This window comes from Syngnathus acus, chromosome 9 (genome assembly GCF_901709675.1).
Source record: "Syngnathus acus chromosome 9, fSynAcu1.2, whole genome shotgun sequence".
In the NCBI taxonomy this organism is placed as follows: domain Eukaryota; kingdom Metazoa; phylum Chordata; class Actinopteri; order Syngnathiformes; family Syngnathidae; genus Syngnathus; species Syngnathus acus.
The window spans coordinates 14324935-14346258 of NC_051094.1; the positions used below are offsets into that span (position 1 = coordinate 14324935).

Consider the following 21324-nt stretch of genomic DNA (forward strand, 5'->3'; position numbering starts at 1 on the left):
ATGGTGTGTTTACAGATTTAATGTATTGGTGTGAAAACTGATGTCATCTTTAGCAACACAAATCGCATCGTGAACGCATCGTGACTTTTTACTTCCGGATATTTGTGTTTCCCTGGTTTGAAGTCAGGTGACTGCGCCCGTCCAATTAGACGAGTCCACATGCAGAACCGCGGAGCAGCGCTTTGATAAAGGCAAGCTGTCACCGACGCAATGGCTCACTCACACTCTCACAGGAAGCTGCGCCAAGCCGAGGCGGGATACAGCCACTAAACACACAGGCACAGTCTGGGCGAATGCGGTGCCACACGCAAGACACTGTTGTAGACAGCCTCCCACCTTTTTTGGACATAACCGGACGCTCAGACTAATCTTCATCCCGCCGGGGCAGCGACAATTTGGCTCACCTTAACAATTTTCGTGACAGAGACTCGTCGTACAAGGGCAAAGGGGGACAATCCGTTCGTTACCCTTTCGGTTGCTGCCCACACGCGCCGCTCTTAGTTGATAAACTCGTTATTCCATTATTTCCCAATTGTCTATTCGTGACTCCGGTGCGGCGTGAAGTGTGAAGCTGTACGGGAAGGAGCCACAAGTACGCAATGGAGAACGCTCACACCAAGAGTGTGGAGGAAGTTTACAGTTATTTCTGCGTCAATGAGAGCACAGGACTCTCCCTGGACGAAGTGAAACGACAGAGAGAGAAATGGGGCCCGAACGGTACGTCCTTCGACATTTCTAATGTCACCGTGGTGCCGTGAATGAACTGAATCGGGTTAGAATGTGATCTAGAAGTCAACATCAGCCGGTCGGTCGTTCGGCCAGGTTACCCAAGCGACGTAATCACAGGTGACCTGAGGGCTTCCCACTTCTTACTTAGGAATTACCGCATTCATATTGTGCAAGATTTGTGTTCGCTTGGTCATGGCCACGTGGAAATAGTCTCATACATTGTGTTTCTGGTGAAAGTTAGTCCACGTGCGTGGGCCCCCAGCAATGCATGCATCTGACAGCATCAATATGTCTCATCAGGTTCATTTTATTGCAATTAAGTTCATAGGTACCAAATCATTTTACGTCTCTGATAGGAGTGGATTTTAATACAGCAAGTTGGCCATAATTTCCATTGTGACATTACATGTTATTGGAAACGGTTGGCACGGTGTTATATCTAGTAATATATGTGTTATTTGGTGTTGTTTTCAATAAAGTCTATTGTAATGCATGGCCATATATATATAATCAAGCATAAGTAGTTTGTTAAATGACAGTCTTGTCAGCTCACTTTCATTAGTTGTCACTTCTCTATACCATAATGTCCCTAAGATGTACTTGAAGTTCCTGTTTTTTTTAGGTTGAGTCAAAGTCACATGTCCATCTGGCTAAATATCTGACATATTTCTTTCTTTCTTATTTTGTTTTTGTTTGTCCTTTTCCAACCTTGACCTACTCCCCTTGACAAAAAAAGAATTACCAGCAGAAGAAGGTAATCTCATCAATACTCTACTCCTATGTTCTATTCTTTGAATGATTGTTTAATTATGCTCTCTTACCTGCAGGGAAATCTTTATGGGAGCTTGTCCTTGAACAGTTTGAAGACTTACTCGTACGAATTCTTCTGCTGGCTGCCTGTATTTCTTTTGTAAGTATATCAGTTGTTTTCCTTGCTTGAGTCCATTCATGACCCTCTGATGTTTATCATCCTAACCCTTGCCTGTTGTTCACACATTTGTAGTCTTAAGCACTTACAGGAGCCAGCCTTGCATCCTGAAAATAGCCTCCTCTTTCCGTGTCTTATTGAAACAGTGTCCATATGCCAATGAAAATTTCAGATGGTATTAGCGTTGAGCCCTGTGTGATGAATGCCCGGGATATGGTGTAGGCACCGCATGGTGCTGACATCTGAACGTCTTCAGTTTGTTTAACTCGTCTGAAGTTACATAGCCATGTCGGGGAGTTAAACACTTGAAGGTTTTTGCAATCCTTCCGTGGAATAGTGACAACAGCAGCTGAGTTGTGTCTGAGTTAACTTGGTGATGGAAAACAGCAGTCTCAAGATGTAAATGTAATAATGATTATAATTCATTAATAATAAGTCCACAAAAGTGATATCACTTCAATTGGTAGACAAATGTCAGGTCGTTTAGGTCTGGATGTAAATTCTTAAGCTAACTTAACTTTTTGCCTGCATTTCATGTAATGGGAATAGTTTTGGGAAGGCAAACATAAAACCTTGTTTTGGCCATTCTTTAACATTGGAAACATAATTTTGTGGCCTGAATTAGCAAACATTTGATAATCGATTTGAAGGGGTCATTTCAATTCATCATGTAAACAAAGAAAATAGTAATCAGCAATCGCCAATGTTGGCATTGCAAAACATTAACAGCAGATTGATTGGTGTTGTTTGTACAGAAAAATAGCACAAATACTAAAGCAATGTGTTTGTATTGATTATATGTTGTGACAATGCTTTTGGTAGAAGATGTCGTTTTTGGTTGGTATCACCTCTGCAGGTTGCCAAGTGTTTTGTTTTGGCCATATTTTGTTACGGGCAGTTTTATTCTGTTACGCTGTTACGGGGAGGTCAAAAATGTTTGGAAAACAATGGTGAAGGCTGTTTGACTGTCGTTTTGTTGTATGTGGTGAAAACAGCCGACATGTTGGCAATAGGATTTACGGCAGCCCTAAAGCGCGTTGACGTGAGTGAATCAGATTCAGCAGTATGTCATGATTCACATTTCTAGGCAGAAAACGACGTCATACTCTTCCATCAATGACGCAGCCATTCATATTGCATATTGACGCATCCTGCCTAGTACTCTCTTTTTTTTTTTTTTTTTTTTTTTTTTTTTTAATTCATAGGGACCTAGCAGCAGCATCATCATAAGCCACCCTTGTGGGGCTCTGATGTGAGTTCAATGTCAACATGTCATCAAACACGGATGTTTGACTGGGACACTGGGACCACTAGTCTTTATATCTCCATTACAAGATTTCTGATACATAAAACTGTCAACTCTGAATTACAACTCACTGGAAATCACTATGGTCGTAAAAAAGGTGTTTTGATTATCACAGAAACTTGCCAATGCTATCATACAGCTAGCCACTCCCCTTAAAAATGGGAGCCATGTATACAAATAAACCGTTGTAATTCCTAATTTTCTCCACCCCTTTTTCTGATTTTGATCAGTGATAAAGCATCTTTTTTCTTTTTTGCCTCTAACTATTTTCTTTTCTTTTCACGCCGCCTGTTTTCTCGAACGCACAACCTACGCGTCCACACTGTAGTGGCGTCTGATACATATCCAAAGAGACTTGGGTCTTTCTTGACAATCGGAAGTATGCTGCCTGTTCACATTGCATGGACAAAACATCTGATGGAAATTTGGGATTGACCTGCCCAACGAAGCTAGCACAGGAGGACAAACTGTTGGTGCAGGCAGATGCACTTTGTATTCAAGTCTTTTAAGTCATTTTTGCAGGTGTATGTCAATGCAAACTGTAGTGTTCTGTAAGTGTAAGAGTTGTGTAAACCAAAAATTATAGTAATACCTCATACATAGGATGATGTCGATATAGTTCCAAGTCCACCATGTGTGTGTGGATCTGGTATGCAGTGTACAGCAGCCAGACAGGTGATATGGAGGTGTCAGTAGTTGCTCTGTGACAGGGGACAGAGTCTCGCTCAAGACCAAATTTGGGTCCTTACTGTTGAGGGTGTTCAGGCCTAATGTGAAACCTTTGGTTATCATCTGTATCTTTAAGATATTTTTTGTGTGCTGGTTTTAGGTCCTGGCCTGGTTTGAGGAGGGGGAAGAAACTATTACTGCCTTTGTGGAACCTTTTGTAATTTTACTCATTCTCATTGCCAATGCCATCGTCGGGGTGTGGCAGGTGAGTAGTTCTCACACATTCACTTCGCAATCACGTTACAATTTGGCATCCCACATGACCTCGTCTCGTCATTTTAGTAAGATGACAATTTCCCCACCAGCTGAATGCTACCGTCTCCACCGCACTGCGATATTGATTAATACTGTTGTGAACATTAGCACTCTAAAACACTAACAATGTAACATAAACGTGCTTCCAAATGTTTGTTGATGTAAAAGACAATGTTGACCAAATAGCTGTAAATTGATAGTTTATTATAATGTCATGGATGCCTGAGTGGTCAGCCTACAAACTCCTTAAATCTTAAATTTGAAATCTGCACTCATCTCTCAGCCCAGACTGTTGTGAAGTGTTGAAGACGTTTGTGCACTAACTTGAGGTTATGCTGATTTTAGGAACGTAATGCGGAAGATGCCATTGAGGCGCTGAAGGAGTATGAGCCTGAGATGGGAAAAGTGTACCGGCAGGACAGAAAGACAGTCCAGAGGATCAAGGCCAGAGACATTGTTCCTGGAGATATTGTGGAAGTTGCTGGTAGGGAAACACCTCCTTCCACCTTCATGTACAATACATATGGAAAAAGTGCCCATATTCCGTTTTTGTTTGTCTGTTTGCGTTCACATCACGTGATGACTCTGCATGCTCACAAGACCTCGTAACTCTTGTGCCGAATGTGAACTGCTGATGCCCAGGCAACCCTTCCGTAGTTCTTACAAAAGCATCAATTGACTGATGTGGAATGCTGGAGTCTTTGAGCGCTAGTATTATCTTGGAACTGCCTTTAACCCTTCGCCTCTGAAGTGATGCAGAACCTCTGTGTGTAGTGCTTGCTTTTATTTATAGCTAGTCATAGATGGTTTGGATTATGGAATGCCATATTTATAGCAGGCACTGGTAAAGATGACAGGTGTCTGATCTCAACCATGTACTATATGCCCCTTTGTTTAGTTTTTGGCACACACGGAGGGTTACATAAATCTGTCGTAACCTTGAGAAGGGCAAATGTTTTGTACATTATTGTGTGATCCAGTTCATTTGCTTTTGGGCTGACAGTTAGATGTACGTAGTTGCATGTAGAAACACTGCGCTTTGCTCTTAGCAACTTAAGACATAATAAAAATGCAGCACAACTGACAGAGCTCTGCTGACTTCCAAATATTTACAACATTCATTTTCATTAATAGTGTTTTTCCTGGACCTTGTCTGACAATTGTTCAGTTAGCTTCCAAGCCGAGGTCATGACTTACTTTCCCAGTCTTTTACTGTCAATATTTTAGGTGGCCTGAGCCTATCCCAGCTAACCTTTTGGCAAAAAAAATTGGGGTACACCAGGCACGTCCAGCTTCGGTTCTTGAGGGCCGCTGTCCTGTATTTTTTTTCTATTTGATATTTATTCTTTCCATGTATTTTTTTTTTTTTTTTTTTTAACAAACATAGCCAATACATTATGCTATATTACAAGGCTTGGAGAAAATAGCTAATAAAGTTTCTAATTGAATTTGGTCATTTCATAACACAGGTTGCAATTTGTTGCCATGTTCCATTTTTTGTTGTTGGTGGTGGCTTTAGTCCTTTTGCAGAGCAGCAGATCGCTGTGGGTTTGTTCTGAGGTAGCTGTGAGGTTGTTGGGCTGGTGGGTGGTACAGCTCTGTGAGAAGGGTGCCAAGGGGGAGGCTCTCATCTGCTCCTATTGTGTCCAAGAGAGATAGATGGCCTTATACGGAAGTACTTTGTGGTGAAGCTTACCCCGGCCTGCTCAATGCACAGTGACCCTACCCATCAGCACTGCACCCTCCACTCGGATTCCAGACACCGTGGATAGTATGTGGCCTTCAGTGTGGTCTGCCAAGCGTCCAGTGTCACCGAGGGACTGCCTTTTGGCAAATAGTCATGACTTGTCAGCAAGACTGAGATAAATGGCCACATCTTGCTGAAAGGGGTTGTCTGCGTTACAAACTCAAACTTTGTGTAGGCATCAGCCAAAACGAGTGGAAAAAGGTGGTACAAGTTGCATGAAATTAGCAAATACTTTATGGGTGTATGCTGTATTACGATTGCATAACAGGAATCTAAAATGAGAATCAAAGTGGGAGTTCTCACTTTAACAAGAATGATGTTCTTTTTCATGCCATAAAATTATCTATTAAAATGATAATATTTTTGTAGATGTAGACGCGAACCTCTTTGGATTTTTCCCTCATCACGTAGTCATTTTAAATGTGTGTTAAATATCTGTAGTCCAAATAGCTTAACATTTTGTATACTGGATTGCACAATGTTTGCCTCAGTTTGCCAAAAACCCAGTTAATTTTGACAAAAGCTTCTGTGGTCTTAGGTTTTGTTGCCATGGGAACCGCAACACAGTTGCATGCTATGTGAAGGCTGAGCTGGCGGCTGCTTAAGATTCATAACGGCAAAAGGCAAAGTAGAGATCTCAAGGAGACTGTGCTGTTATTGCATAACAGAAGTCTGATCAGTTCCGTAGGAGAGTCAACACGAGATGAAATTCAGTCATATTATCAGCTGTATACTAGGTTTTACTGCGGAGTTGTTGTAGTATAGATAGCGTTAGATGCAATTGGTTCGGCCACGAGCTAATCTGGTCTTCCACATTGTGCACTGTATTCCTTGGACACTTGGAGACATGGTCCCGCTTACTCAATACAGGCTGCTCAGTATAACGTGAATCAAAATGTTTGGTATGCATGAGTTACCTGGAATTCTACATTTTTTGTAGCCTGTTTAGCAAATAAAGATATCTGCTCTTCCTTCATGCTCTCTCAAGGCTCAAAATAAGCAAGTTTGCATGACAATTTGTGAGTCAAAAATCAAATTTGTCATAACAGAGGCATCGTCCAACACGCAGTGTTCGGCGTCATTTAATAGAAACAGCGTAAGCACACAAAATACTTTCAGAAATAGACTTGTTTTGATGCATACCCCCAAGCTTTGCATGACTGTATGGCGCTATCGGCCCACAGACCATTTAAGGCCTCCTCTGCCCTGGGTTCTTCCACGTGCTCCATTCTGTACCACTCTGCACTTCGATTGTCGGATTGGGTCTTGCGTCGTTTACAGTGATGTCACGGACAGTCGAAAACAAATTTGTGTGTTTGGTTCAATTCAGAATGATGTCTAAATCAGACATGATACGTACTACCTTCCCCAATATGGTTTCAATCTATCGAGCAAAATACAGATTTCTTGTGCTTTGACCATTCAGGCTACTTAAGAGCCATCAAGTTGCAAACTGGATGGGCTAACAATTGGATTTTGGCTATATGTCATGTGGATGAAAAATGAGACAAAGGCAGTCAGAGAGGATTTAAAAGTAAAATGGGCTGTGTGCCAAAACAGGTAGGTTTTGGTCAAGTTAAGGAAATTCTGAATTGTTTCCTCTCTGGTTTTGAGTGTCTTCATTTTAATTTGAACACTTGCAAAACGTCTAATAGGAATTTTTTTTTTTTACTTGTTCCGGTAGACATTTGGTCTAAGCTGAAAGTACTGTATGATGTAGCATACCAAAATGCTGGATGCTCGTGTCAATTAATTACATATTTTGATACAAAATATGCTAAGCTTAAACAGAGATGTAAATTTTGGGTTGTAATTGCCTCTCTGGCATTTTTTTTTTCCTGGACAAGGAAATAAATTTTGCTGCTCTGCGCAATGTAAATTCAAGAAATAATTACAAATAGTCCTCAACTTACAAACGTTCATAGATATGAACAAAGACTAACTAATTTCCATAAAATGCCATATTGCATTTTTAAGTGGATATCAATAAAGCAAGAGCTAATGAATCAGTGATGGTGGCACCGTCAAAAAGAGCAAGACAAGCGACGATAATGGTCGCGGTAAGAAACGCCAGGAATGTCAGGTAATCATGAAAATGAAGGTTGCCATTACTATAGTGTAATTGTGTTTTTTTTTTTTTTTTTACTTTGTTTAAAGTATGTACTGTATATAATTTAATTTATTTTATTATTTGTCATTAATCTTTTTTAGAGCAAATGTTATTTGAAATGAAACTTTAATGTCTCTCAACTTCCACTTACAAACAGCTCGTTCTGTTCGTAAATGAAGCGAAGCAGTTTCATTGAGGTGACTATTAAGAAAGGCTGCTTTGGAGGGCTGTCATGTTGACTCTTGTGTAATGGCCCTCTTACTTGACAGGATGTCAACCTTTTGTGCCGCTGCCATCAGCACATGGACCCTCCTGGCTGCCCCTGAGGAAACCTGGCCAGCTAAACCTCCTGCTGTACCCTAACACACGGCAGGGGCAGGTGCCAGTTAAAGCTGCCAGCTTATGTTGTGCCACTGCCTCGCTTACTGTCGAAAGGTCTATTTAAAAGGCACCTCTGTGAGTCATACTGGGTACAATGTCTCATCACCAAGCCTGAACTCTAAGGACCTCATCACCTGTTGGCAAACACGGAGGTGCAAAAGTGTGGATGGCTGATGGGATGCTTGGACCGCTCCCAAGCAGGATGTTGACACAAAATGACAGCTGATTTACACACGCACTTACTTAGAGCAGGCCTGCAGTGTAACAAAGCCCCTGGACAATCCCAGTATTTTTTTAAAATCCAAAGCTCAGCTGCAGGCACCATTGTTGGAACGTCAGTCGAAGCAGTTTTTTGTCAATAATGACTCGAAGACAGGAAGTGTTGCATAACCACAGAGAATTAGCAAAAAATGGCATATAAGTGAAACATTAAGTTTCTGTGATAAAGCTCAAGGTAGTATACATTGAAATTGAAAGTGGAACTTTGTATGCAAGTGACATTGACTGGGTCAGTATATCCTTGTCACAACCTGGAGTGTTGGTACAATAGCGTGACCGACCTATGTATGTGCCAGGATTAGTGACCTTCTCAGAAGTGAAGCTTTTATTGTTCCCGTGGTTCTGTGTTTGGATGCTATGGTGTTAGACGTCAGTGCTTCTGAGAAACGCTGTCTGTCTGGATTGGACAATGGCTGCTGCTGACAGATCAACCTCTCTGGCACCAGTTTGAGGGCACTTCATGAGTTGCCAGTTACTAGCCACCTTCTCCAAGGATCATCACTGAAGCACCAGCCCCCCATGTGTTCAAGTGCACGGAACTGTAAAAAGGCTGAAAACAGACAGTGACAACAGTGAAAACAGACACCGGCCTCTTAATAGAATGTATTATGATGGTTTGTATTCTAAGTACAGTATCAAGTAGGAGGGCTTGTCCTTTTGTCTCTTCTTGTGTTGTCGCAATGATGTGGAGACAGCTGCCATCATACGGCCACAGTTAAACCTGATCAGAGCATTGGGGAAGATATTGGAATACTTTTTCCATTTTTGGCTTTGTGCATTGTTGGGCCCTTCCCTCCTTCGAAAGGTCACATTGGTTTGATATTACAGTCGTGCTTTCCTTCCATAGGCTCATCATATGCAACAGCGTACGTTCCTCCTTTCTGATTTTATTTGTTTATTTATTTAATAGCACATTTCTAAGCCAATTCTTATATCTCAAAAACAGCCCAAGTCCAATCACCCCTGATCTATTCAAGGGGATCATGACCGAGCACCACAAATACAGAGAACCTCCAAATAATTTCTGTTTCCCCAAAATGGGTTTGTAATTGCACGTACATACCACAAGATGATCAGCAAGCACCAACACCATGCATCCAGGATTTACACAATACAACTAAATAGCTGCAGCTGACAAAAAGCGCTTTGCATATACGTAACGACAGTGAAAACGGTAAATGAAAGCACACATTAATAGCACAAATACATCTATAGCAAGACACCAGGAAGCAATAGAACAATGTCAGTTTATGTTGGGCCAAAAAGCTAAATGAAAATGTCTAACATTGGCAAGAGAAAACGCCCAATCCCCTCTGAGGCTTCGCTTAAACCTCGGCACTTCCAGTAGCGTCTGGTCTGCAGACCTGAAGCATCGGGCAGGTGCATAGAGGCGGAGGAGCGCAGAGAGGTAAACTGCAGCGGGGCCATTTAAAGTGACAACAAATAGAAGTATTTTAAAATGAACTGGGAGCCAGTGACGATTGGGTTCATGTGCTCCCTCTTACGAGCTCCAGTTAAGGAGCGAGCAGCTGCATTTTGGACAAACTGAAGATTTTTGAGGGAGGACTGGCTGACTCTAAAATAAAAGTGCATTCCAGTTGTCTAGCCGAGATGTAACAAAGGTGTGGGTTACTGTTTCTAAGTGCTGTTGAGAAAGGAACGGTGATGGACAATGGAAGGACTCAACGTGACCTAGGCTAACATAAAAAGTCCTTCCAGCCAAAAAGAATCTTAACCACGAGATAACTGTACCACTACTGCCAACCTGGTCCATCAAACGAGCCAGCAATTGTACTGAACGCTGCTGTTAGATCCAACAAAACAAGACCCACACATATTCTTCAGTGTCATTTGCCAGGGGGATATCATTAAAAATTCCTAACATAGACGATTAATTGATCTGGCCCTTTTTTTTTTTTTCTTTCACGGCACTGTCTTGATGTCTACATGCCTTTAAGGCATTCATGCAAATGTGTAGGTCTTGTATTTATTGTTGGAAATGGGGCCAGTATAGCCTTATGCTTTGCATAGTTTGAACTTGAGCCATTTCCCCAGTTTCATGTTATGCAGCATTAGGAAGATGATTTGGGTCACCACAATGCCAAATTGGTCTTTTCCTTTGGGACAAGCCATTTATGGCTCAAGCCCTCCATTTTCTCCTTTCTTTGCCTCTCTATCTCCTTTCCTGTACTGAAGTCAGCACCGCAGGAAAGGCCTTCTGACAACCCCCTCTGCAATTAGCTTCCACTTCCTCCAATTAGATTACATGAACACCAAGTTACCACCTGAAATATATTGCTCAGATCTTTATTTAGTTAGTACACACACACACACACACAGAAGGCTGCACTACACAAGAGTTGTTGTGGAGTGATCTAAATCACCACTAGTTTTTTTTCTTTTATTCTACAGGAAATGTCCTTGGTGTTTTCTTTACTGACATGTTTTGTTTGGTTTCAGTTGGAGACAAAGTGCCTGCTGATATCCGTATAAGTTCAATCAAATCAACAACTTTGAGAGTGGACCAGTCCATTCTAACTGGTAAGTTGACAAACTATTTTGATCAATCCAATTGGAGACGTCGGACTGAAATTTTATCGACAGACTCCTGTCGACTCTGTTTTATTTTGAACTAGATCACATTCCATCTGTTGAATTCAAGACTCTTGTAGACTCTGTTTTGTTTTTCATTATTTAGTTTTGTTTTGAACTAGATCGCATTCCATCTGTTAAATTCACGTTGCAGCAGTTTGAGTTTCTGTTGGCACTGTTGATCTCTTCTACTTTTGTATTTTGGCTCAAGGCAATCTAGTCACACTCCGCACCTCTCTGGTTGTAATTATTGATGAGTCATCTTTGGGCCATTCTAATGTAATTTGACAAATGCAGAGGGAATAGATAGAAGAATAGACATACATAAATTGAACTCACCGCCCGCTGCGTTTGGATAAATGATCCCATGTTTTATTCCAATTTATCTGCTGGTTTAATAAAAGCCGTGTGTCTTTGCAGGAGAGTCTGTTTCTGTCATCAAACATACAGACCCCGTGCCTGACCCACGTGCTGTCAATCAAGACAAGAAGAACATGTTATTCTCTGTGAGTATGCTTCTTTACCATCTATGAAACATCCTTTGTCGGTAAGCGTCCGTGAAAATAAAATACCTCTCTTGGTTGCTCTATTTGACCCGATATTACGCATTATTTCAGGGTACCAACATTGCTGCCGGGAAGGCCGTGGGTGTGGTGGTGGCCTCAGGTGTTAATACAGAGATCGGTAAGATCCGTGACGAGATGGCAGCTACAGAGCAGGAGAAGACACCCCTGCAACAGAAGCTGGATGAGTTTGGTGAACAGCTTTCCAAGGTCATTTCCCTCATCTGCATTGCGGTGTGGATTATCAACATCGGCCATTTCAATGACCCTGTGCACGGAGGCTCTTGGATCCGCGGAGCTGTCTACTACTTCAAGATCGCGGTGGCGCTAGCCGTGGCCGCCATCCCCGAAGGTTTGCCTGCTGTCATTACCACGTGTTTGGCTCTGGGCACCCGCCGCATGGCCAAGAAGAATGCCATCGTCCGCAGCTTGCCATCTGTGGAAACTCTGGGCTGCACCTCTGTCATTTGTTCTGACAAGACAGGAACTCTGACTACCAATCAGATGTCTGTCTGCAGAGTAAGTATCACACCATGCATAACAAACTGGTTTAGGAGTGTTTTGTTCTCTGATGTTTAAACACGATGCTAAGTTGCCTGACCGTTATGGCTTGCTCAAGTAACACCGTGCAAATGCTGTTCCCCTTGTGATCATGCCGCAGGTTATTTAGCCGTAAGGCAACATGCAGGCACTTGTCTTGCTGACATGAAGCAGTTGGATGACTTGCTTCTCTTATATAACTGACCTTGCGTCATCAAGTTGAAAAGCAGCCAAACAGTGCTTCCGTTGTCTCTATGGGATAACATTGATATTCATCATTGTCATTTTAAAGAACACCACTTGCTTACTCAGTAGTTCGTTTTAGCTCAAATTAGAAGTTCAAAGCGGTTGAACTGTGCAAATATTTAGCAACATATAACTGCAAATTACTCCTAACAAACTTTGTATGAAGCCACTGCAGATAATAAAATATGACACGCAAACATGATAGAGTTTAACAACCGGTATGTCTAGTTTATCATTATAATCAATTTCTTTTCATCCATTTGTTTGAATAATGTTTGTGTGAGAGGGAGGATGAAATGTCTTTCTGTGTGACGTACCTTTCTCAAGGGCATTTCTCCTTCCGTGGGGTCCCTGCCATAAGGCTGTGTTTACTTCTGTCTCATGTTTGGCAGCAGGCCATCTTGAAAAGAGACTGACTCTGTAACATTACAGACTCAAAGAAGCTCTGCTTCTGAAGTGCACTTGGGATTCGTGAGGCTTCTGCTGCCACCTGCTGTGACTTTGAAACCAGCCAGCTCCTGTGTCGTGTCAAGTGAAATGCTGTGTGTTGTGTGCTTGTGCCATGTTAATGCAGTCTTTTGACTTCTCAGATGTTCATTATCAACAAAGCCGAAGGTGAGAGCTGCTCTCTGTCTGAGTTTACCATCACAGGCTCTACTTATGCACCAGAGGGGGAAGTGTGAGTATTACAAGGGAAATCAAAATTAATTTCCAGTGATGACAGAATGAATGTGCTGACTGATCTGCATGTACTGCAATTTTCCAAAGATACCAGGAAGGTAAACAAGTGAAATCCTCTCAGTATGATGCTCTGGTGGAACTGGCCACCATCTGTGCCCTGTGTAATGACTCGTCGCTGGACTTCAACGAGGTCTGGAATGCATCCATCTCACCTTTTAAATGTGTAATATTCAGACGATGCTTGCTGTGTGCACACATTTTAATGTTGGCGACAACTAAAAAAAACATGTTTCCCTTTATGCCATCTATCTGTAATGTGTGTTAAGTGTGTTGTGGAATCCCCCTCCTCAACAGCGACTTTCTCAATGTGAGCACACAGATGTCCGCTGATGTCAACATGAAGCCGAATTGATTAAAAACAAAAAATACCGCCCCTCTGCCTTTGGTTGCCTGCAGTGCATATTATTCCCGGATGTTGAATATGTAAACTTTATGTACACTTTCATGCTCATTTTTTTTTCCTCCCTAAAGTAAAACTACTGTTTGGCACACTACACCTTGATTCCTGTGATCACACAGAGAGCAAGCCTATACAAATGGCAGGTTTATATTAGGTGTAAATAAGACCAATAAAGTTTCATATCGAATGAGAGCAGTGGCAAGTACAGCAAAACCTGGAAGTCAAATGACTGAATTGAAATTTGGATTTAAATATAGGCAGAGCTTTCTGTGGTGCAGTATGATTGTAATTCTTGTTCTTGGACTATTTTTTAAGCAGGTGACCTATCCTCTGGAAAAATACTCATTTGAATATTAAATATGTTTTAGGTGAAAGGTGTGTATGAAAAGGTCGGCGAAGCGACAGAGACTGCTTTGACCTGTCTGGTTGAAAAGATGAACGTCTTTGACACCCAAATCCACAACCTGTCCAAGATTGACAGGGCTAATGCCTGTAACTCAGTGAGTGACACCACCTTCCTCCATCCTCACGTTGTATGCAGCGGGTTTTCTTATGATCTTTTCGTGGACTTCAGGTGATCAAACAACTGATGAAGAAAGAGTGCACTCTGGAGTTCTCTAGAGACAGGAAGTCCATGTCTGTTTACTGCACCCCCAATAAGTCCCGTTCTTCCTTGGGAAAAATGTTTGTCAAGGTATACTTTCACATAGCATGCAGATTATGTCTTCTTCCACATGGCAAACATCTGAACCTCTCTTACAGGGAGCACCAGAGGGCGTTATCGAGAGATGCACCCATGTCAGAGTGGGTAACAGCAAGGTTCCGTTAAACAAAGCCATCAAAGAAAAGATTATGTCTGTGATTCGTGAATACGGGACCGGTCGGGACACCCTGAGATGTCTGGCTTTGGCCACACGAGACAGCCCGCCCAAGATGGACGACATGATATTGTCTGAGCCCTCCAAGTTTTCTGAATATGAGGTAACTACTAGAAACTTAGCAAGAAGGGATGAACATTTAACAGAATTTATTGGCTTGACCAGACTGGAAAAAATGGTTGAAATCACTCTGATTATCACACTTATTTCGTCGAGTGATTGCAAGTTGGCGGCTCGGCGGTGCACTGGGTAGCACGTCCGCCTCACAGTTAGGAGGGTGCGGGTTCGATTCCACCTCCGGCCCTCCCTGTGTGGAGTTTGCATGTTCTCCCCGGGCACTCCGTTTTCCTCCCACATCCCAAAAACATGCTTAGTAGGCTGATTGAAGACTCCAAATTGTCCCTAGGTGTGAGTGCGAGTGCAAATGGTTGTTTGTCTCTGTGTGCCCTGCGATTGGCTGGCAACCGGTTCAGGGTGTCCCCCGCCTACTGCCCGATGACGGCTGGGATAGGCTCCAGCACGCCCGCGACCCCCGTGGGGACTAAGCGGTCCAGAAGATGGATGGATGGATGGATGGTTGTAAGTTAGTATATACTTTACTAAATTCAATTCAGTGTATGAGCTAGCAGTGGACCAGCGATTAAGGTGTCGGACTCGGCGTTGGGAGGTTCAGGGTTATCTGGAATAGCTGGAATACCCGCATCATTCTTCTTGTGGGGAACTACAATTAGCTTCAGCAAACACAATTGTTACTAAGAATTCTGCCAGAATCTTAACAATTCATTGATGATCATCCCCAATAAAGTCAGAGGAAAATTTGGCAGAAATATTTGCTGCACAGTAGAAAAATTGTGGTCACCTTATGTCCAGTCGGACCTGACCTTTGTGGGCTGCGTCGGCATGCTGGACCCTCCAAGACAAGAGGTGGCGGCGTCCATCAAGCTGTGCCGTCAGGCTGGCATCCGCGTCATCATGATCACTGGGGACAACAAGGGCACAGCCGTGGCCATCTGCCGGCGGATCGGTATCTTCTCTGATGATGACGACGTGGAGCAGATGGCCTTCACCGGACGAGAGTTTGACGACCTGGAGCCCAACAAACAGCGTGAGGCCGTCACCCACGCGCGCTGCTTTGCACGCGTGGAGCCTTCGCACAAGTCCAAGATCGTCGAGTTCCTGCAAGGATTTGATGAGATCACAGCTATGGTACGTTCTCAAAACTGTCACCAAACATGATGAATTATGACAATAAAATGATAAAATGACATGTATCCGTAGCAAGAGATTTGTTGGTTTGCCTGCCGTAATTGCTTTTTCTTTTCTCACATTCTTCAACTTTGTTTCTCGCAAACCTTCCGAATGAATCCATACCTTGTTTCTCCACAGACCGGAGATGGTGTGAACGATGCCCCTGCCTTAAAGAAGGCGGAGATAGGCATCGCCATGGGCTCTGGCACTGCCGTGGCCAAGTCAGCCTCTGAGATGGTCCTAGCCGATGACAACTTCTCTTCTATTGTGGCTGCTGTTGAGGAAGGCCGCGCCATCTACAACAACATGAAGCAGTTCATCAGATACCTGATATCCTCCAATGTAGGAGAGGTCGTCTGGTGAGTTGCCAACGCCCCATTTCAACTTTTTGTCGACTATTCAGCCATGGTGACGTTGCAATCCTTTCCTGCTAGTATCTTCCTGACTGCAGCACTGGGCTTTCCCGAGGCACTAATCCCAGTTCAGTTGCTGTGGGTCAACCTGGTGACTGACGGTCTCCCCGCGACCGCGCTCGGCTTCAACCCTCCGGACCTCGACATAATGGAGAAGCTTCCCCGCAATGCTAAAGAGCCGCTCATTTCTGGATGGCTCTTCTTCCGATATCTGGCCATTGGCGGTAAGTGTCATGGCCGCAGTCTCCGTAGGTTTTGAGACATGAAAATCGTCTGAGGCCGCACGTGCGCTTTGCTCGCAGGCTACGTTGGCGCCGCCACGGTGGGAGCCGCAGCTTGGTGGTTTACGCTCTCGGAAGATGGACCTCAGGTCACGCTGTATCAGCTGGTAGGCAGGCGCAACAATCAATATCCGCACCCCCGACCCGAACCTCCACTCTGGCGTCCACGGCTGATCTTCCTCATCTTTCTCTGCAGAGTCACTTCCTCCAGTGCACCCCAGACAACCCGGACTTTGACAACCTGGACTGCGAGGTGTTTGAGTCGCCCTACCCCATGACCATGGCACTCTCTGTCCTTGTCACCATCGAGATGTGCAACGCTCTCAATAGGTACAAAAGCTTCCAGCGAGGGTGGAGAAACAACATTTGACCCCTTTTCTTTTTTTTTCTGTCCAAAGTCTGTCAGAGAACCAGTCCCTGCTGCGGATGCCCCCTTGGGAAAACGTTTGGCTGCTGGGGGCTATCTGCCTCTCCATGTCTCTGCACTTCCTAATCCTTTATGTGGAACCTCTGCCAGTAAGTCTGAAGTAAAAAAACAAAAAACAAACACCGGATGAGTCATAAAACGCTGCACACAGTATACAGTCTTTATACAGCCTTTGTTTTTTGTCTACTGAAGACATTTGGGTTTCAGATCAAAAGATGAATATGAAACAAAAGCTTTGATCTTTTTGGTATTTATAGTTAATGGGTCGCAGGGTTGATACAATTATACGTAGTAAGTAAAGATTATGCCACCAAATATTAAGTGTAAATATCTTTTGTTAATTGAATAACGTTTGTTCCAATACTTTAAGTCACTTTAAAAGTATGTGGCTTCAAGGGCCTCTCATCCTGGGTTGTTTAACACATCTAGATGTAAATACCATGAAATAAAATCTGGAATTATGAACTTTTGTCTCAAATACCTCATTTGATCTGAAACCCAAATCTTTTCAGCATACACCTAAAAAGCCAATAAATTGATCGTGCATTTCACGGTATTGCAACTCTCGTGGGTGCAGAGGGTCTTCTATACCCTTCTCTTTTTTTTATTCTTTTTTTTATCCTGAGTTATATGCACCCTGAGTTTGCAGTTGTGTGAAACTGTACCCCATCACACTCTAAAATTAATGGCTCGATGCGGCTTCTCAGGTCATCTTCCAGATCACCCCTCTGGATGCCTCCCAGTGGTTGATGGTGCTGAAGATCTCTGTGCCAGTCATTCTGCTGGACGAGCTGCTGAAGTTTACAGCCAGGCACCACTTGGACTTGGGTAAACAGTTGGAGAAACCGGTGGCGGGTCACAAAGGGCGACGCGCTCTCTCCGCATGGGCCGAGGGCATCTCGTGGCCCTTTGTGGCCATCTCGCTGCCTCTGGTGCTGTGGATCTACAGCACTGACACTAACTTGGCTGCCGTGTTGTGGCCCTGACTGACCTCCCGGGCACCGCTGTGGAGTGGACATTAACGTGCACATATCTAACAAAAAAACATTAACTTCCAGTCTACACTTGCTCCTGGTCTGATAAAAAGACCCATCTTTGATGTTTAGGACATTTTTAGCAATGCATTTCTGTGGTGGGGTGGGGTAGGGTGGGCTGCAATCACAGTTCCATAACCCAGGTTTTTATATGTATTATTACTACACTGGTCAACAGCAAACTTTAATCAAAGATGGCTTTTATCAAAACATATCTTTGAGGCTGATTTCAAAAATCTCTTTTCTTCTAGCACATCATCTTTTTGAGATCATTCCATTGTTTTGTTTTTAGGTTTGACTTATACAGATTTTAACATGCATTGTAATTGTAATAGCTATGATGTTTCAGAAAAAAAATCCAACTGTTGCCGAGCCTAACTCAATTCATAGCTATACTAGAGTGGCTTGCGAAGGTATTGGGACACAATTGTGAAGTGGAATGAAATTCATATGATATTTTAAAGTTTTTCTTCAACAAGTTCAATTTTGTTCTTATCTGACCAGAGCAGTCGTTTCTTCCAGGCCTAGATTTGCAAACTGCAAGTGGAACTTTTTCAGGGTGACTTTCAAAAATGGCTTTTCTCTTGCCACACTTCCATAAAGGATAGCTGTGTGCAGTGCAAGTAAATGTTTTCCTATGGACAGAGTCCTCCACTCAAGTCGTGCACTTCACCCAGAGGGTTGATAGGGTCCATTTTGGTGGCATCGCTGATCTGTGCTCTCCTTATATAAACTGAAAGAAAAGGGACGGCCCGGTCTGAGTAAGTTTGAGGCTGTCTCTCTACTCAGTACGATTGATCAAACAGTGCTCTGGCAGATGTTTAAAGCTTGTGAACTCTTTTCATATCTTAATCCTGCTTTAAACCTCTCCACAACTTTACCCCGGACCTGCATCGTGTGTTCCTTGAGCTTCATGGTGCTGTTTGCTTCCATATGTTCTTTTAACAGCCCTCCGGGTCCATCACAGATCACGTTTATCTATAGTGGGACAAGATTACACATAGGTGAACTATTTATGTATAATCATCAGTCATATGTATATGTCAACACTGGATCATTCCGAAGTCAGAGAACATCTGAAGTCAGTTGACTGCGCTGACAGTAAAGGAAGCTGAACGCTCCAATTAACAGGTTTTTGGAAATGTTTTTTTCCTCATGAGGGTTGAGGGCGCGCTGGAGCGTAGCCCATCTGACTTCGGGCAGTAGGCGGGGCAACCGGTTGCCAGCCAATCGCAAGGCACACAGACACAACCATCCGCACTCGCACTCATACCAAGAGGCAATTTGGAGTGCTCAATCGGCTTTTGGGAAGTGGGAGGAAACCGGAATACCCGGAGAAAACCCATGCAGGCATGGGGAGAACATGCAAACTCCACACAGGGAGGGCCGGAAGTGTAACCGAACCCGCACCCTCTGAACTGTGAGGTGAATGTGCTAACCAGTGTGCTGCCGGTTTTTGGTTGTAAGAAAAGAAACTAAAGTTTGAAATACTGTGTTTTAATTTTTTCCCACTTCATGAGTGCATCACACTTGGTGTTGATTATTCACCCATCTTTTTTTTTTTACTTTTTCAATTTTTATATGTTTTGTTTGAAGCCTGATGTGTCAAAAAGTTCAATTAATATTTTGTATTTTATATCTGCAACTGGCTGGCAACCAGTTCAGGGTGTCCCCCACCTACTGCCCAAAGTCAGCTGGGATGGGCTCCAGCATGCCCGCAAACCTGGTGAGGATGAAGTGGTTCAGAGAATGGATAGATGTCTTCTATATTTTTTTCTTTTAAAAATCTGTGCTAGAGGAGAAAAAACAAGGATTAGATTAGGAATCAGCACAAAAAAACAATCTAGCAAAGTTTACTAGCATCTCTGATTAAAAAAAAAAAAAAAGTTGACCAGTGTTATGATTCTGCATGTGTTTTGATCTAAAGAGAGAATTTACAACTTTTATAAACATGGGTCATTTGTCTTTTTGGGTCTCCGGGGACAAGAAGAATGCTAATTTAGGATTTAGGTGTCTGCGTTTCTTATTTTCTGCATTAGGCAGAGCACAGCTACCTCACCGCTGTTCTAGAACCTTTACAACTCATATTTGTCTCCACGACCAACACATGGTTTGAAGCACCCAAAGCCTTCATACACACTTTCTTTTCATCTTAGTGAAGTGATGACTTTCTGTTTATTTCATTTGTTGATTATTTTGAAATATATATATATACATCATGTAAAATGTGCACATACTGTACTTGAAAACACTGTATATGTTGCATCACATGAACAGCCTGGTTTTCACCTCTGTGGGCCTGATGTGTGTACTGTATATGTACATAGCACACAAAGTAGAACCTCTAGATTTTATTGTTGCTGTTCAAATATTTGACGTGAGTGCTTTTTGCCACGAGTGCCGTTCAGCTTGTCTTTCAAGGCCTTCTGTGCGTTTCGACGCAGCGTGATTACACTTTGATCTGCATGCCAATCAGCACTTGCCAATTTTTTGCTCTTTGTGCTTATACAACAGCTTCTCAAGATTTTATTAATAAGCTTTTCAAACCATGGTATCAACACTACTTGAGTGGAATCAGGCAGTGAGCATGCGGGGTTGCTTCAAATGGCCTCTTGGTTGCAAATTGCAGTGGCTGTTCAGATGGTTGACATTTTAAACTGGCACGGAATGTATTTGTTGGAAAGTGGGCAGACTTGACAGTCTCTCCCACCCCATAACAAATGCCGTGTTATTCTGCTTTCTAACTTTCACTCAAAGTAATCCTTAACAGTGCAGCTCGTCTTGTATGCTGTAATGTACATTCACATACGTTTAACACACTGGAATGGAAAGTGGATACATTTGACTAAGTAGTATATGATTTTAATGGTTCTCCTCCCTCTCTTTTCTTTTCCCAGCGAAGGCCATATAGGCTCAACTCGTCTCCAAATTCCTCGGCTTTGTTTAGTGTTGTGCATGTGTTTTGGACAGCACACTTAAAGTTGAAGAGCTGCATGTCCAGAAAAGTTAAGAGAAGACAACGCAGCTTGTTCGTTTGTTTCGACAGAATGGCCATAAATCAAATTCCTCATCGCTCCTTCCACCCTTGTGCATGAAGAGCCAAGAATGACAACAGCTCTCATGCCAGGCTTTTATCTGAAGATCTTAGTACTGTTGTGTACGTTCAGTTGCATAATATTCCTTGGTGCATGTCCGCTACAGCTGCTGACTTGTGTAATAGATTGTCAAGAACTGCTTAAAGGTTACTTACCCGATACAAGTGTTAGATAAGCTCAAAAACAGTTGATTTTTTTTCCTAAGGAAATGCTTTTATGGGATGATTACAAATCAAAGCTATTTGGAGCAGATGTAGTGATGTACAACAGGAGCATCGGCAAGTCAGTCATTTTGCTTCTGTACCGGTTTTTGTCAAATTGTTCAATTTGTCACATGACCTTTGGATTCAGGTAAATAAAAATAGATTTAATGAATGCTCTAACTTAAGTCTCTGTCAGTGA

At 42.9% G+C, this 21324-nt stretch overlaps 2 protein-coding genes across 3 annotated transcripts in view; one reads left to right on the top strand and one right to left on the bottom strand.

Moving 5' to 3' along the window:
• LOC119127745 (gastrula zinc finger protein XlCGF8.2DB-like) overlaps positions 1-21324 on the bottom strand; it is a 235055-nt gene that overhangs the window by 166453 nt on the left and 47278 nt on the right. The window lies entirely within an intron of this gene.
• On the top strand, positions 182-21305 carry atp2a2a (ATPase sarcoplasmic/endoplasmic reticulum Ca2+ transporting 2a). 2 transcript variants are annotated; one of them, XM_037259814.1, is made up of 21 exons: positions 183-717; positions 1466-1483; positions 1557-1639; positions 3793-3897; positions 4293-4431; positions 10925-11005; positions 11477-11562; positions 11674-12138; positions 12996-13084; positions 13174-13276; positions 13915-14046; positions 14121-14240; positions 14309-14527; positions 15295-15630; positions 15811-16031; positions 16107-16309; positions 16388-16473; positions 16563-16696; positions 16765-16882; positions 17501-17621; positions 20725-21305. In XM_037259814.1, exons 1-21 carry the CDS (start codon positions 600-602, stop codon positions 20736-20738), a joined length of 2991 nt encoding a protein of 996 aa, XP_037115709.1. In that variant the 5' UTR covers positions 183-599; the 3' UTR covers positions 20739-21305. The 2 variants fall into 2 exon arrangements, with proteins under 2 accessions (XP_037115708.1, XP_037115709.1); XM_037259813.1 differs by lacking the exon at positions 20725-21305 and having other exon boundaries at positions 182-717; positions 17501-18751.

Bases quoted from the DNA above. Each gene is read 5' to 3' on its own strand.
- atp2a2a (XM_037259813.1), top strand. From the start codon at position 600: ATGGAGAACGCTCACACCAAGAGTGTGGAGGAAGTTTACAGTTATTTC. The intron at 1,640-3,792 runs GTAAGTATATCA...TGCTGGTTTTAG, and splicing joins TGGCTGCCTGTATTTCTTTT to GTCCTGGCCTGGTTTGAGGA. The intron at 4,432-10,924 runs GTAGGGAAACAC...GTTTGGTTTCAG, and splicing joins AGATATTGTGGAAGTTGCTG to TTGGAGACAAAGTGCCTGCT.